Below are 15,506 nucleotides of genomic sequence, written 5' to 3'. Positions count from 1 at the left end.
ATATTTTCCAAAATGGTGCAACGGTGATGTGGAGAAACACAGAGGAGACGAATTATTGAAAAAAGTCATTTTTGTTTTCTTCTCGTATGAAAAGTATTCTTGTCTCTTTATAATGTTACGGTTGATCCACTGATGGCAGATGGACTATTCTGATGATATATTTGATACTTTTCTGTAGTTTGACCGTGTAAGTTACTTGGCAGTCAATCGTCCAAATACTCCCACTCATGCTCTTTGCACTTTACCACTTGTCTAAAATGACGTATTTCCTGTATTTTGGGCCAAGTGTCAAAACCACGAGTGTGTAGAACTTCTCATTAACCGATGGATCACACTTATAGTGTTATACAAGAGCTTTATTTGAAGAGTTTGATTTTGATTTCCAACACTTTACTTTTAAAATAAACTTGTAAATGTTCACTAGTGTCTATAACGGAAACCACAATTTATTCATTGTGAATGATAAAGAGCAGTTGCAAATAGTTACACATTTTCATCTTTGCACCAGTAAAATGTGCAACATACTACCAAATTACATGTAATTCTTAACTTTTTCTGGAAAGGTGTCTGTAACATCTTGTGAGAACGTGATTTATTTCCAGAACATGATGCATGATGGGATCGCTCAGCATCGAATCCTGCTCAAGAGGAGTGGATTTAGTGCGCGTGAATGCTGTGCGTTGGTGTTTTGAAGTCATGCACGCTTACGTCCTGTCGCGTGCAAACGCTCTCAAGAAGCCAGGACCACAAGTTTAAGTATTTTTAACAGACATTCACGTTGTTCACGTCCACTTGAACACTTGGGCCAAATACAGGAAATGTGTCATGTATGCAAACGAGTGGTTAAGCGCGCAGACCGCGAGCGTGTGTTGAGACAGACTCGAAATATTAAACACACAAAGACTCGCGCTAACAGGCCTCAGAACGATACAAACTGAAAGTGATTATAAAAAACAAGAGCACAGGGACAGGTTTACATGAACCCCTCAGCTAAAGTCATGGTCATTCATTCATCGAAATCTCAACACATGTATATGCTCGTTTTAATTTATATTTTCTATCTGGACAACAATTGTGAGACTTTACAGATCTATTGTATTAATTTTTTTTTATCTACCCATTTTTGTGAAATTATGTTTTGAGTGGGTCATTTGTGGACACATTCATTTATAGATTTGCATGGTAAAAACTAGATTTTTATGTTGATGTGATGTGACCATGTAAAATGGTCATGTTTATTTTTTTTAGTGTACTGTAGTGATATTAATTCATGGTCATTATTTCTTAATTCTAGTACTTGATAGGCTAAAAAAGTCTGAATGAGTTCACAGTGCACTAATATGACACTGCCTCCAACTAAACAGAATATAGACCTGTGTACTGTATTTTCATGAGACATCTGAAACCCTCTTCCCCCAAACCACAGAGTTTCCCCTGATAAGCTGTGAAGTGTGAACTTTCTCTCAATATGCATGAAGATACTTCACACAGCCGGTAGAAAGAGCTGATGCTTTGCAGACACTTTATTACACAAATTACATTGTTACTGAAAATAGCTTTCTTGCAATAAAACCTTAGTATCACAACAAATATCAGACACATCTCACATTAGCTTTGAAAATATAGTAAATACAGCCTTGTAATCATCTTGGTTTTTTTTTGTTTTTTTATAATCGGATGCAAAAACCAACTCAAATCAGAGGTGACAGTAGCAGCTCTTAAATATGTGGCACATCTGTAGTAATATATAGGTGCTGCAGAAGGCGAAATACATGAAGGCACAGACACACAGAAATGTTTTGACACAAAATGCCTGGAACAATTATATATTAATTGCACTGCTATAAATTACTGGAAGAGATTTGACTTGCTGTTCATCATTAAAACTAAATAAATAATCTAGCTTTACCCTCCTGTTTAAAATTAATAATCAAATGTCTTTATCCTAAAATTGACCAGTGCTCTGAATCTCCACGTGGTCCCTTAAAAGCATCAATTAAAGTGGCAGTCGTAGGTTTTCACACCAGATAAAATGTTTCAGCAGTCGATACAAACAAACACAGGGGATTAAAGTAGATCCCGACAGCACTAGCAGAAGGTGTGGGCTCTTTAGGACGAGGGCCCGGGGACAGGCGGAGCAGAGTACTCCTCGTTCTCAGAGTCGGTGCCGTCCTCCTCGTCTTTCTCCAGGTCACTTCCCTCGGTGCTGAGTCTGTCGAAGCCCTGCCGGGTGTAGCCTTTGTGGGAGGCAAAGAAATTCCCCAGGTTCAAGCTTCCTGCAGCTTTGCCTGAGTGTGAGGAAGAGACAGACTTAGCATCTAATGCTGGGTGTGCACTACATGATATTCACTTGTCGATGCATCGTGTGAATGATCAAAAATTAAATGTTAAACATTACAAAGCTAGGATATGTTGAATGAAATTAATTTGTTGCTTTGCCTGTTTAGGATGTGCCATTTAAAGCCGTGCTATTCTCAAGTTTTTTACATGTTTTTAACAATCTGTCTGAGAGGTGATTAACTGGTTAACAGTTGAAAACATTCACTAGACATGGAGAAAAGTAATCAAATGTAAGCATTATTTTAAAAAAAAAGAAACTGAAATAGTTCCGCTACATTTTAAATAGGGTAACTTGTAATCTATTAGATTTCCAAACGAACCTTCCCAACACTGATTGTGGAATAAAAACTCCATAAACTACTGAAGTCATAAAAACTGCATTTGTCCTCGCGTGTCGAGCATGTTTGAGCTTCACCGTGTCTGATGTGCTTCCTGAATGTGAATAAAAGCCTAAATGATATCTGGTCATCATATAAAGTGTTTCTGTTTCTTTAAGAGCTTTTAAACTCAGTGACGGTGGAAGAGAAATCGGTCACACTTTATTTTAAGGTCCAATTCTTACCATTAACAAACCATTAACTACGACTTTTGTCTGAAGTAGTTAAGTTAGAGACATAAGAGATGTAGAATATGCTCATGCAGAATATGTGCTTTATAAACATCCGATATGTTAATAATATGCATGCTAATAAGCAACTAGTTAATAGTGAGAATCGGTCCCTATTAGGGCTGGGACAACGCGTCGAGGTCATCGATGACGTCGACGCAAAAAATACGTCGACGCAAAATATGCGCATCGATTCGTCGACCTGTTTTTATTTCTCTAAAAAACATTTGCAAAACGCTTACCTTATGTGCGCTGAATATACGCGATGGCCGGATCAACATTCTGTCCAACGTTATATAACCAATCCACGGGTTTTTCTGCATTGATCTTTTTTTTTGGCGGCTGTCAAAGCCTTATTTGATCGGTGAGTGACAGTGACAGTGCGCGTACGAGAGAGAGCCCCGGCTGCGTGCGCACTCACAGTCTTCAAACAACACGAGCGCTTCTTGCTCTCTCCCTCCCTCGTGCATATTAACCAAAATCATTAGACACGATAGAACAAGGTCGGAACGCCAAAGTTTCACGTGGAGCATTCGGAGATTTTTTTTCTCCATGACAGGCTGCTGGCTCCCACTGTTAATTTTTTTATTTTTTGTAAAAGCACTCTCTGTATTAGCTTAAAGCCCTCAAGTTTACATTTACATACTGTATTCTTTCAATGGCTCTAAACAAGTATTTTGGGTGACCTTTTTTATTGAATGCTAGACATCAAGTTATTGTTATTTTCATCTGAAAGAACTTCTTTTTTCAGTAAGCTAGGCCCTATGTGTTCAGTAAGCTTGTTTCAGTAAGCTATGTGTTTTCAAGGCTTCAAGGTTTTATTGAATGCTATCTCTATACAAGTGCAAAGTAATGCATTCTTAGTCAGTCTTTTATTTTGTAATTTTAAGAGCAATAAACATATATTGCAATGTTAAGGAATTGATGTTTTTTTCATTCAGATATGTAAATCAACATGTATAAATTGTTAGTAGTCAATTAATGGGGAGATAATCGAAATCAAATCGGTCTGAAAAATTAATCGTTAGATTAATCGATGCATCGAAAAAATAATCGCTAGATTAATCGTTTAAAAAATAATCGTTTATCCCAGCCCTAGTCCCTATGCTAAAGTGTTACCCAAAAGGCTTCTGGGTTTGAAATAACTTGACAATTTTTTTAATTTTGGGGTTATTTATTTCTCTCTTTTCTATGGAAAATACTACTGGAATCGCTCTCTTACCTCTGAGTTTACCCAGGATTCCTCCTGCTGATCCTGAAGGCTCCAGCTTCACCTGACAATCATCTTCAAAAAGTAGAAATCCATCAACAACAATCCCACACACAACAACATGTGGAGTTAACAAGACTGATGGGGGGAAAAAAGCATATTCCACAATTACCAGTGTACATGCGTCCCCTCCTCCAGCGGATACAGACACCGGCGGCGATGACGAGCACCAGTGGGACGAGCAGTAGAGTGGTGATGATGGTGGTCGACATGCCCTGAGCGCTCTGATTGGCTGCAGTCTTGGTTGTCTGCTTCTCCTCTGGAGCCGCTGGCTGCTGAAGCTGCTTCTGAGACGGCTCCTGCATCTTCTGCACAGCAGCTACGGGACGCTGAGCTGGGAGCTTGGGTAACGGCTTCAGATCGGCCTGCACAAACGTTTCCGTTTCTGAAAGACATTAGATGAGAAACAAATATTACTAATGGATTAGTGGGAATGCTAAACTGTCAGAAAACTGGCTGCTTTTGAGAGTTTGACCCATTTAGTCTTTCACACAAGGACTTTCTATGATAATTATTTCAATTGTTGCAATAAAAGCATCACAGATCCTCTGAGGTCCAACAAATCCTTCAACCATCCATGATAGGGAATACACCGCATTAACTATTCGTTTCAAGAGACCGTAAGGTTCACTTTGTTTCTTTACAGAATTGCCCAACAGTCACAATCAGACTGTGTTTATAAGTCTTAAAAGAAAGGCAGCATTAAAAAGGAGCATTTAATTCAGATCGTCATGCACGTGAAAAGCAATTGACAAATGATTCACTAAAACTGATTTTCACACAGATGATGCTCTGAATATGATGGATGTTGGCTTAAATATTGATTTTGTTTCCAGATCTCCACCTGCACCAAATGACACCACATTCTCACAGCTGCCACAACAAAAAAAGCAGTGTTTTTATTTTAAACAGCACTATTGTTTGTTCTTAAGTCTCCAGTTCAGACTCATAAAAATGATTCATAGCAAGTGATTGATTGGGATCACTAGTTCTGAAATATTGGGACATGTCGTGCACTACTGTCCACTTGTGACTGGCCCAGTGAAGCATGAAAAATTAAGACGATCCAAACTCTTTACCTTCAATTTCTTGGACCTCGATTCCTCCTTTTTTAACGGAGCGATGTTCTGCCTCTGGAATGAGAAGAAACAATCTTTAGCTTCCATTTGTGCTGTTAGAACAGACAAAAACAGGATAAAACTGCAGGCTCCCAATAACTTGGAGCACAGCATAAAATGTCAAATGTTATTTATAATGAACTCAATATTTGAATGTTTTCCATTAAAAACGTTCTCTGGTTTGTCACTTATTTCCTATAATGAAACTACTGTGATCACTAACATTGAGAACAAGATTTTATGGATTTCTTGTGATGTGTAGCAAAATGGTGATTATTTGAAATGTACTAGTATATTTACACTAACATAACTTACTTGCGGACTGAACAAACTTCATGACAGAATCTGATGCTGCGTCTCCTACAAAGACGCTCCCGTCTGCTGTAACAACAATGTCGTGTGGTAATTTAAATTCCTGAAAGAGAAACAGAGGCGAAAAACTTCAGATATTACTGTAGATCAACACAGGATAAGCCAACTCATAACAAGCCGTGTTTTGGTCCTAGGCACAATATTTTCTTCTGCCACCATACAGAATGTTTCTAATATGGTAAATCGCTGTGAATAAAAGCATCTACTAGGTAAATGAATAAATGCGTCCATATTCACACTAGCAGCTTCTCTCGCTGTGATGTGTTCAGCAGGAGTGTGTTAATGTGAGCTGTGACCAGCACCTGTGTGTCTGGACTGAAGGAATCCAGGATCTCTTTAGTTGAATAATTAATAACGAAGCCTTGAAGGGGGGCGACCTGCCCATCTGGAGGCACTCCATTCACCGCATAGATGAGACCACCTGAGACCACACGTTAACAACATACAAACAACAAAGCACTAGTGTGTTTTTGAACATACTATGTTCACATTATAAATCAAAGGTTAATTAGACAGTGAACGTTCAATGTTATATTTTGATAAATCGACAGTGATCTGTATCCTGCTCTCTTCACGCATACCTTGGACAGGCAAGTATGCGATGGCGAACACTTCTCCTCCAAACTGCTCTTTTTTGATTTCCTTCACAAACTCGCCGGTATCTGCCATGAAGCACTGAATGCGTCCGTGGTCTCGATCAGCCACACACAGCTCCCGTTTGTCCGGCAGGAAGGTCAGACTGTGTGGGATCAAGAAGGAGGCGCGCCGCTTCCTGTCCGAGGAGCCTGTTTCATCAGCAGAGAATGAGTATTAATTGACACTCAACCCGTTCAATCCATAACATTTTTCAGTCATGACAATTTCCAGATGACGTGTCATTAGTAACCCTCTGAAATAAAAGTGTGTGAAAAATTGTTTTGTGGTTGATCACATCTGTGGGATAATGTGTCGTGAATTAACTTATTCCTGCAGTCCTAGCAATTGTTATATATCTCAGGTTTACTATTATGCATCAAAACCCTTATACAACATGGATAGGAATACTGAGATTACAAAAATAAACAACAATTAACAGTGCTGTGAAATGTTTTTGCCCCCTTCTTCTTCCTTTATTTTTTGCATATTTGTCACACTTAAAAGATTCAGATCATCAAACAAATTTTTATATTACATAAAGGTAATGCAAGTTAATACAAAATGCAATAAATGATTATTTCATTTATTAAGGGGAAACGCTGTCTAAACCTGCCTGGCACTACGGGGAAAATTAATTTCCCCCTCCTGTTAAATCATGAAAGAACTGTCATTAACCACATTATTTTTTTAGAAAGCGGAGTTAAATTTCACTAGCCACACCCAGGACTGTTGAATCATGCAATCACTTAAACAGAAGCTGTCGGACAAAGAGAAGCATGCTTAAAGAGCAACATATCATGCCGTGATCTGAAGAAATTCAAGAACCGATGAGAAACAAAATGATTCAACTCATCATCCCTAGTAGCAATATCCAAGTGTTTCTCATGGCTGTATCAATCTTAACGCATTCTTTTGAACATGAAACCATTAGGAGATCGTAAGTGTACCTGCTCCCCAGTGTGAGATATATTTGCCCTCTGGTGAGAATTTGAGGATCCTGGAGTTGCAGTAGCCGTCTGAGACGTAGATGTTTCCAGTAACAGGGTCCACGGTCACATCTGTAGGCTGGCAGAAGTGTTGCTTGTCACTTCCTGGTTCAAAGGCTTCTCCCAAGACCAGAAGCGGGCGATCTTTACCATCACTGCTCAGTTTGAACACCTATATATAGAGGAAAAAGGTGCTTGAGTTGCATAGTTATGCCATATACATTAAACAATGTTTTTATACAGATAAATTATTTTAGCTTGACCATTATAGTGTTCATGTTAATTGCATTGTTTACTTTTCCAATGATAGTTCTTATTTTATGATTTGATAGATATTCATACATGCATTCCCTGCTACCCATCCAGGACTGCCTGAACTTAGCCAATGTAACCCTCCCGGATGAACCTGGTTTCTCCAAAGGTTATTTTCTTTTTCACTTTTACATTAAGTTTCTTGTTTCTTGAGTTCATTTGAGCGTCTTTACCTGATGAAGTGCTACATCGGTCAGCCAGTAATTATCGTCCTTGTCAGTAGTTATTCCATGCGGCATATAGAACCTGTTCAAACAACCATTTCATTGATGCATCAAAGATAGGAAACACAGTGAAGTATAGTGTCATCTACTCTGCATGTGAAAACACAATCGGCCTACCGTGCAAATACAGCTGCATTGTGCAACTAGCATGAATTGTAGACATGGTGCAATAACATAATCTCATAGACTTACATATTTCTTCCTGAAGCTTTGAGCACTTTTCCTTTGACTGGATCCACCACCATGATTGTGGACTGCTGGATTGGACCCAGATCCTTCTGCTGGTAGACGCCATTGAAATTAAAGGAGCTGAAAGGGAAAACAACTTGATCATATCATCATCATCAAGCAGCATTCACCCTTTTAGAAGAATAGTTAACCCAAAATAAAAACCTGTGATAATTTCCTTACACTCATACTGTTCCTATATGAATTTTTACAAAATAAATACTCTTTCCCACACAATGATAAGAAATGTGGATCCAAAAAAGCTCAACAAACTTATGATAAACATAGCACAAATGACATTTCATTCCAAGTCCTCTGAAGCCCAATGAAAGACTTGTGTATAGACTTTCATTCACATTCGAAACACAAATGAGGATAGATACACAGAACAGAGCTTATCAAATATGGTCAACAGCAGCTCGGCTGTACTTGTCTGGTGCATGAAAACAAACCTCACTGGTTCTTGTGAAAGCTTGTGTGACATGCAAGAAGAAATCTCACAGGTTTTAAAGCTCCAAACGAATGCAGTTCTGCTTACCATATTTGATGTGCTCTTTATATGTGTGTTTATATGTGAAAAAAGGCAGAAATGAAATCTGCTCAACATACAAAGCAATCTCATCAGACTATTTGGATTAAACTGCTTGATTATATTTACAATGGCTTTTTAAAGCTTAAACATTTTTGCATGCAACGGACTGAAAAAATGAATGACGATATTATGAAACATTAAAAATATCTTTAGCGGTGCTCCAAAGATGAACAAAATTCTCATGGGTTTGAATGACAGGCAGCAAATGATGACAGTTTTCATTTTTGGGTGAACTATTCTTTTAAGCTACAGTTTACAAAGTTTAAATTACCTTTCATCACACAGTACAGTAACATTGTTAACAGTCAGACAATGAGAACTTCATGAACATCAGCTCATGACTTCACACTTTATCACTCACACACAATCTTTTTGTTTCTCTGAGCTTCTAGTTGAGAAATATTTAATTTATGGAGTGGGTTTATATTCCATAACATACGTCATTCCCCATCTGTGATCTCCTCTGTGGAAGATGATCAGGTCACCGTCAGAGTTGAGAGCCAAACCAGACACCTGTCCCAGCTGCAGATCTGCCTCGGGCCAATCTGACACCTCCACCAGATGAGCACCTGCGCACACACACACACACACACACACACACACACCAAATACAGTGACACGAGTCAATCTCTACTCAACTTCTGTATGCACAGGGCTGGAAGGTTACTTTTAAAATGTATTTCACTACACATTACAAAATACGAGCTTTAAAAAGTAATCAGTAACATATTTCGTTAGATTACTCAGGTTTAGTAACTTAATCTAAATACTTTAGAATACTTTTAAATACTTAAGCTATGAAACACACAAAGGAACAAATTAACTGGATGTCTTGTTTTTATGCTTTCCAACTCTAAATAAAAGTGATAAGATTTGTGTTTTCTTTTCATTTTATTTTTAACAACACTTTTCCACAGAATTTCTATGAGCAACACATTTTATGTCATTTAAATCTTCCAATCAATAGAAATTTGATTTGAATACAATGAATTCAGTGCTGTTTCATGCTGCATTCCAAGCTTCAAGACGAATCCAGACACACCAAACCAGTAGCGTAGCCAGAATTGTGCCTGGGCAAAAGTGAGCAGGCACTAGGGGCCGGAGTCCAGTGGGGCATAGCACAAACCCACTGCCCCCAACTGCAACTCAAGGTTGGTGGTAGGAGTGGGGCTGGTTATGTCGCAATATTGTAAATATTTGTTTTAAACCAGGAAGGCGAGCCAATGGATATCACACAAGCAACGTGCAAACTTTGCACAAGAATAATGCGGTGAACCTCTTAATCTCAGTCGATTCACTAGAAAGTGAAAGTAAAAACTGACGATGCTTTCTGCATCTGACACTGCATTAAAAGCACACAGAAAGACAAATCTACTTCATATGCTGATAATGGTATATACAGTAGCTAAATGTTTTAATTTACTTCCTCAATATATTTCTCTTGTGGCCTGTTATGAGCTAAAGTCATTTGTTGGTTGTTTCCATTCTGCCCTCTTGTGTTCTCTGTGTATGTTTGTTTCAGATGGGCGGTTCCTGGAGATAATTTATTGGAGGCTGCGATTGGTTCTCCTCTTCACCTGATCCAGATATAAGGACTGCCCCAAACACTCAATCGGGGCCATGATTGTGCCATCGCGTGTGACTCCATAGTTTGCCGATTGCCTCGTTATTGTTGTTTGTCTGAATTTTTGAGTGTCTTACTAGAGAGATAGTGTGTTGGTGTATAAGATTGCGATTGTGTTCTGTGATAATTATATTGTATTGTTTTTTCTTTGCCTAAATTCTGTGATATTCCCGGTTAACTTGACATAAGCCTGATTGACTACGATTTTGGATTCTTATTGTAAATTGTTTGCTGTTAACTCCGTGTATATATATCTTGTAAACATTTTGTTAATCTTAGTTTTTAAGTTGAGGGACGTAGGGGGTTAGACGCCATTTTATTTTGATATCACTTTTCACATTGTTTTGGGTTTAGGGAGTCAGGTAAGTTGAAACTGTATTTTATTTCTTTTGGTTTCTCTAATTTTGATTTAGGAAGTGTAGAGGGTTAACAAAGAGGATTTTTGTTTGTTATTTTGGCCTTGTCTGCCCCTGACGCTAAGCCCCAACTTGTAAATAAATTATTGTTTATTCAACATCTCTCTGGTTCTGAGATTCTCTTCCTTTTCCTGTTACGGCTGACTCCTAGTGGTCGTAACAGAAATTGGGGGCTCGTCTTAAAAAGGAGTTTTTCCCCACAAACCAATTAGAGTTTTGCGGTCGCGTGTTCGTGAAAAACAAATTCATGAAATTTGCTTTGTGTTTTTTGTTTGGCTAGTGGTTTTCACTTTAAGGGGGAGGGAATTCGGTATGTCCTCTAAATTTGAATTGGCAAAGTTTGCAATTCAGCCTACTGCTGAACAATTGGATATTTGTCGCAAAGATGATCTGTTTTCAGTTGCTGATTTATATCAAATTAAAGTTCCTCGTGGTGCAGTGAAGCGTGAGATCAGGGATGTGATCTATAAGCATTTGGTGGAAAATGGAGTTATGCCAGATGTGAGTGAAGCGGGTGTTGCAGATCAGTTGCCAATTTCCGTGGGTAAGGGGGCGGAGCATCCATGGCCAGCATGGATCCCGTCGATCTTCCTTTTCCTAGCGATCCTCGGTTGGCAATTAAACTAAAAGAGTTAGAGTTTGAGTTGAGCAGGCAACAATATCAAAGTCAGCTGCTGCATGCTTGCACAGTTGAGCTTGAAACTAAGCGAGCAATCAAGCTCAAAGAATTGGAGCTTGAGCTCAAAACCAAATCACCTGTTCACCCCTCAGCTGCTGATGCGCCTAGTGTGAGCATGTCTGTGTCGTCACCCATCAGTGCTTCCACTCCAAGTCCCATTCCTGCACCTCGACACAACCCACAAGTAAGTCAACCTGAATTTGATGTTAGCCGCCAAATTGCACTAGTACCACTGTTTCGAGAAAGTGAGGTTGACACTTATTTCACTGTGTTTGAGCGAATCGCTGCCACATTAAAATGGCCACGTAATGTTTGGCCACTGTTGTTGCAGTGTACACTCATTGGTAAAGCCCAAGAAGTTTGCTCAGCGTTAACACTTGAGCAGAGCTTGGATTATGATGTAATGAAGAATTCCGTTTTGTAGTTCCTGAAGCATACCGGCAAAAGTCCTGCAGTCTTGTGAAAATCCCTAGTGAAACGTTTGTTGAATTTGCGAGAGACAAAGCAAATTTATTTGATAAGTGGTGCGCTGCGAACAAGGTAGACACGTTTGAACAGCTTAAAGAGTTATTACTGTTGGAGGAGTTTAAGAGTTGTTTACCAGAGAAAATTGTGGTCTATTTAAATGAGCAGAAAGTCTCATCTCTTTCTGAGGCTGCCGTTTTTTCTGATGAATTTGTACTTACGGACAAAATAGTGTTTTCACCCACAAAGCGTAATTTCCCTGATCGAGTTCGTACTTCTAAGGATGCCACAGTGGCACCAAAGAACATTTCGAGTGCAGACAGTAATGAGAACCGTGAGTGCTTTTATTGTCATGAGGTTGGGCACCTCATCGCAAATTGTCGACACCTTGAAACGCAAAGTCAGTAGAAAAGCAAACCCTTCGAAAAGTGTTGCATTGATCGAAAGAAAGGTTTTCTCATCTGAACAAAATGTGTCTTTGGATTCAGTGGTTGAGTCTACTTTTGAACCCTTCATTTGTGATGGTGTAGTATCATTGGGTGAAACAGAGTCTGAGTTGAAGCATATTCGTATTCTCCGTGATACTGGTGCTGCCCAATCGTTTATCCTACAAAATGTGTTGCCATTCTCTGAACAGTCAAGCTGTGGTTCTAATGTGCTGGTACAGGGTATTGATCTCACAGTAGTTAAAGTTCCTTTACACCAAGTGTTTCTACGCTCTGGGATCATTTCAGGGAAGGTTAAACTGGCAGTCCAAGCACAGTTACCTGTTAAAGGTGTGTCGCTCATTCTTGACAATGATCTGGCAGGGGATAAAGTTTTTTGTCTGCCCGAGGTAATAGATACTCCTATTGTGCATGAGGATGATCTTCTGCAGGAAGAGTTTCCTGATGTATTTGGCGCATGCATTGTGACCCGAGCTCAAGCTCGCAAATTTAGGGATACTGTGGATCTGTCTGATTCATTTATGTGTGCTGACAATGCTGTTAATGCAAAGGAGGTTAGTACTGATAAGGTAGAAGTGTGTGCACTCCCAGGTTTTGATTTACCCATTGGTAAACCCATGTTAATTGAGGCACAACGTGATGATAAAACTTTGACTCATTGTGTTGAAGCTGCTGTTGAGCTGACTGATTTGTCAGAGCATCCTGTTGCATACTACTTTGAGGATGATGTATTGATGCGTAAGTGGTCTCCACGTCATGCCAACTATGATTAGAGTACTGTTTTCCTAGTTGTTGTCCCGAAACCTTACAGAGAGCAGGTACTGAGTGTTGCACATGATCATGAGCTTTCTGGCCATTTTGGCATTAGTAAAACTTATGATCATTTGATGAAGCATTTCTTTTGGCCTTCCATGAAGTCAGATGTAGTCAAATTTTGTAAATCCTGTCGTGCGTGCCAAATAGCGGGCAAACCAAATCAGGTGGTTCCTCCAGCTCCATTGAAACCTATACCTGTATTAGGTGAACCGTTTGAGTGAATTATGATTGACTGTGTAGGACCGTTGCCCAAAACCAAGTCTGGAAATTCTTATCTAGTAACGTTAATGTGTGTGTCAACTAGGTTTCCTGAGGCAATACCGCTACATTCCTTCAAAGCTCATGCAATTATCAAGGCAATTGTAAAGTTCTGCACTACTTTTGGAATGCCAAAATACATTCAGTCTGACCAAGGTACCAATTTTATGTCCAAAGTGTTTGCGAAGGCAATGAAACAGTTAAACATCAAACATCAGGTGTCCAGTACATACCACCATCAGTCACAAGGTGCTATTGAACGTTTTCATCAAACCTTAAAGTCGATACTCCGAACCTTTTGCGTGGAACATGAAAAAGAATGGGATGAACACATCCCACTCTTGTTATTTGCAGTACGTAATACCACTCAAGCATCACTTGGATTTAGTCCTTCTGAGTTAATTTTTGGACGCACTGTTCGTGGTCCATTGAAAATTTTGCAAGAGCAAATTCTTTCATCTAACCATTCGTCTTCATCTACCAATGTATTGGATTATGTCAGTGCGTTCCGCGAACGCTTGCATACGGTGTGGAAGTTGGCAAAACAATCGCTCAGTTCTGTGCAAAGCCAAATGAAATCTCATTATGACCAGAAGGCTGTATCGTGATCATTTCAGACTGGCGATAAAGTTCTTATCTTACTTCCAGTGCAAGGTTCAGCACTCCAAGCTAAGTTCACTGGTCCTTACAGCATCAAGGAGAAGCTAGGAGACACTGACTATGTAGTTGATACCCCTGACCAAAGAAGGAAGTCAGGAGTCTGCCACATGAATATGCTTAAAGCATATTTGTCATGTTCTGATTCTGAAGTTAGTATGCCCGTTGCTACTGTTGTACCAATTACTGTGTCACTGTCGGATTATTCACCCGAAAGTGATGATTTGAAAATGAATAGTGCATCATTCTTGTCAGCTCGTTTGCCAAATTCTGAGGCTTTGTTGAATTTGTCAGAAAAGTTTCTGTAAATCTGTAAAACAGGATGTTTTATTTTGTGGGTGGGGGTGTTATGAGCTAAAGTCATTTGTTGGTTGTTTCCATTCTGCCCTCTTGTGTTCTCTGTGTATGTTTGTTTCAGATGGGCGGTTCCTGGAGATAATTTATTGGAGGCTGCGATTGGTTCTCCTCTTCACCTGATCCAGATATAAGGACTGCCCCAAACACTCAATCGGGGCCATGATTGTGCCATCGCGTGTGACTCCACAGTTTGCCGTTTGCCTCGTTATGGTTGTTTGTTTGAATTTTTGAGTGTCTTACCAGAGAGATAGTGTGTTGGTGTATAAGATTGTGATTGTGTTCTGTGATAATTATATTGTATTGTTTTTTCTTTGCCTAAATTCTATGATATTCCCGGTTAACTTGACCTAAGCCTGATTGACTACGATTTTGGATTCTGATTGTAAATTGTTTGCTGTTAACTTGTGTATATATATTTTGTAAACATTTTGTTAATCTTAGTTTTTGTTAAGTTGAGGGACGTAGGGGGTTAGATGCCATTTTATTTTGATATCACTTTTCACATTGTTTTGGGTTTAGGGAGTCAGGTAAGTTGAAACTGTATTTTATTTCTTTTGATTTCTCTAATTTTGATTTAGAAAGTGTAGAGGGTTAACAAAGAGGATTTCTGTTTGTAATTTTGGCCTTGTCTGCCCCTGACGCTAAGCCCCAACTTGTAAATAAATCATTGTTTATTCAACATCTCTCTGGTTCTGAGACTCTCTTCCTTTTCCTGTTACGGCTGACCCCTAGTGGTCGTAACATGGCAGAACATATAGGCTAGTGCAATATAAATAAATAAATGGAAAAAATAAATAAATAGAAATGTATTTCATGTAATTATAGGCCTATAATCAATAAACCTGTTTGAAAGACCTTTGAAGAGCTAGCTTAATTTTTACCTCGCAGAGTCAGTTTTGCGGTGATGCACTGTGAAATTATTGTTAGACAAAAAAAATGTAATATTAATTTAAGAATAAAAGTAACTTAATAATATGAACAGGCTGCTGCATGCAGTTTTTTTTTTTCAATTGGTTAAAATCCCCAGACTGTTTACTTGAGTATTAAATTAAGAAATGTCATTAAAATGAAAAGTAATCACTTTGGTAATCTAAAATACTTTT

General features: G+C 38.9%; 1 protein-coding gene across 4 annotated transcripts in view; it reads right to left on the bottom strand.

Annotated features, from left to right (window-relative positions):
* Positions 1-1,505: 1,505 nt before the first annotated feature.
* pam (peptidylglycine alpha-amidating monooxygenase) overlaps positions 1,506-15,506 on the bottom strand; it is a 50,980-nt gene continuing 36,979 nt past the window's right edge. For all 4 annotated transcript variants that reach the window (XM_059539832.1, XM_059539831.1, XM_059539834.1 and 1 more), the window contains 11 exons: positions 9,125-9,254; positions 8,058-8,174; positions 7,815-7,887; positions 7,291-7,501; positions 6,289-6,492; positions 6,010-6,128; positions 5,651-5,750; positions 5,297-5,350; positions 4,330-4,602; positions 4,170-4,232; positions 1,506-2,288 (listed from right to left, as the gene is read on the bottom strand). In XM_059539832.1, coding sequence (XP_059395815.1) covers positions 2,110-2,288; positions 4,170-4,232; positions 4,330-4,602; positions 5,297-5,350; positions 5,651-5,750; positions 6,010-6,128; positions 6,289-6,492; positions 7,291-7,501; positions 7,815-7,887; positions 8,058-8,174; positions 9,125-9,254 — 1,523 coding nt within the window. In that variant the 3' untranslated portion in view covers positions 1,506-2,109. The remainder of the gene's footprint in view (positions 2,289-4,169; positions 4,233-4,329; positions 4,603-5,296; positions 5,351-5,650; positions 5,751-6,009; positions 6,129-6,288; positions 6,493-7,290; positions 7,502-7,814; positions 7,888-8,057; positions 8,175-9,124; positions 9,255-15,506) is intronic.

The sequence above is a fragment of the Carassius carassius genome, chromosome 45 (genome assembly GCF_963082965.1).
Source record: "Carassius carassius chromosome 45, fCarCar2.1, whole genome shotgun sequence".
NCBI lineage: Eukaryota > Metazoa > Chordata > Actinopteri > Cypriniformes > Cyprinidae > Carassius > Carassius carassius.
Note: the sequence above shows the minus strand (reverse complement) of the source record. Positions and strands in the feature narration are given on the sequence as shown.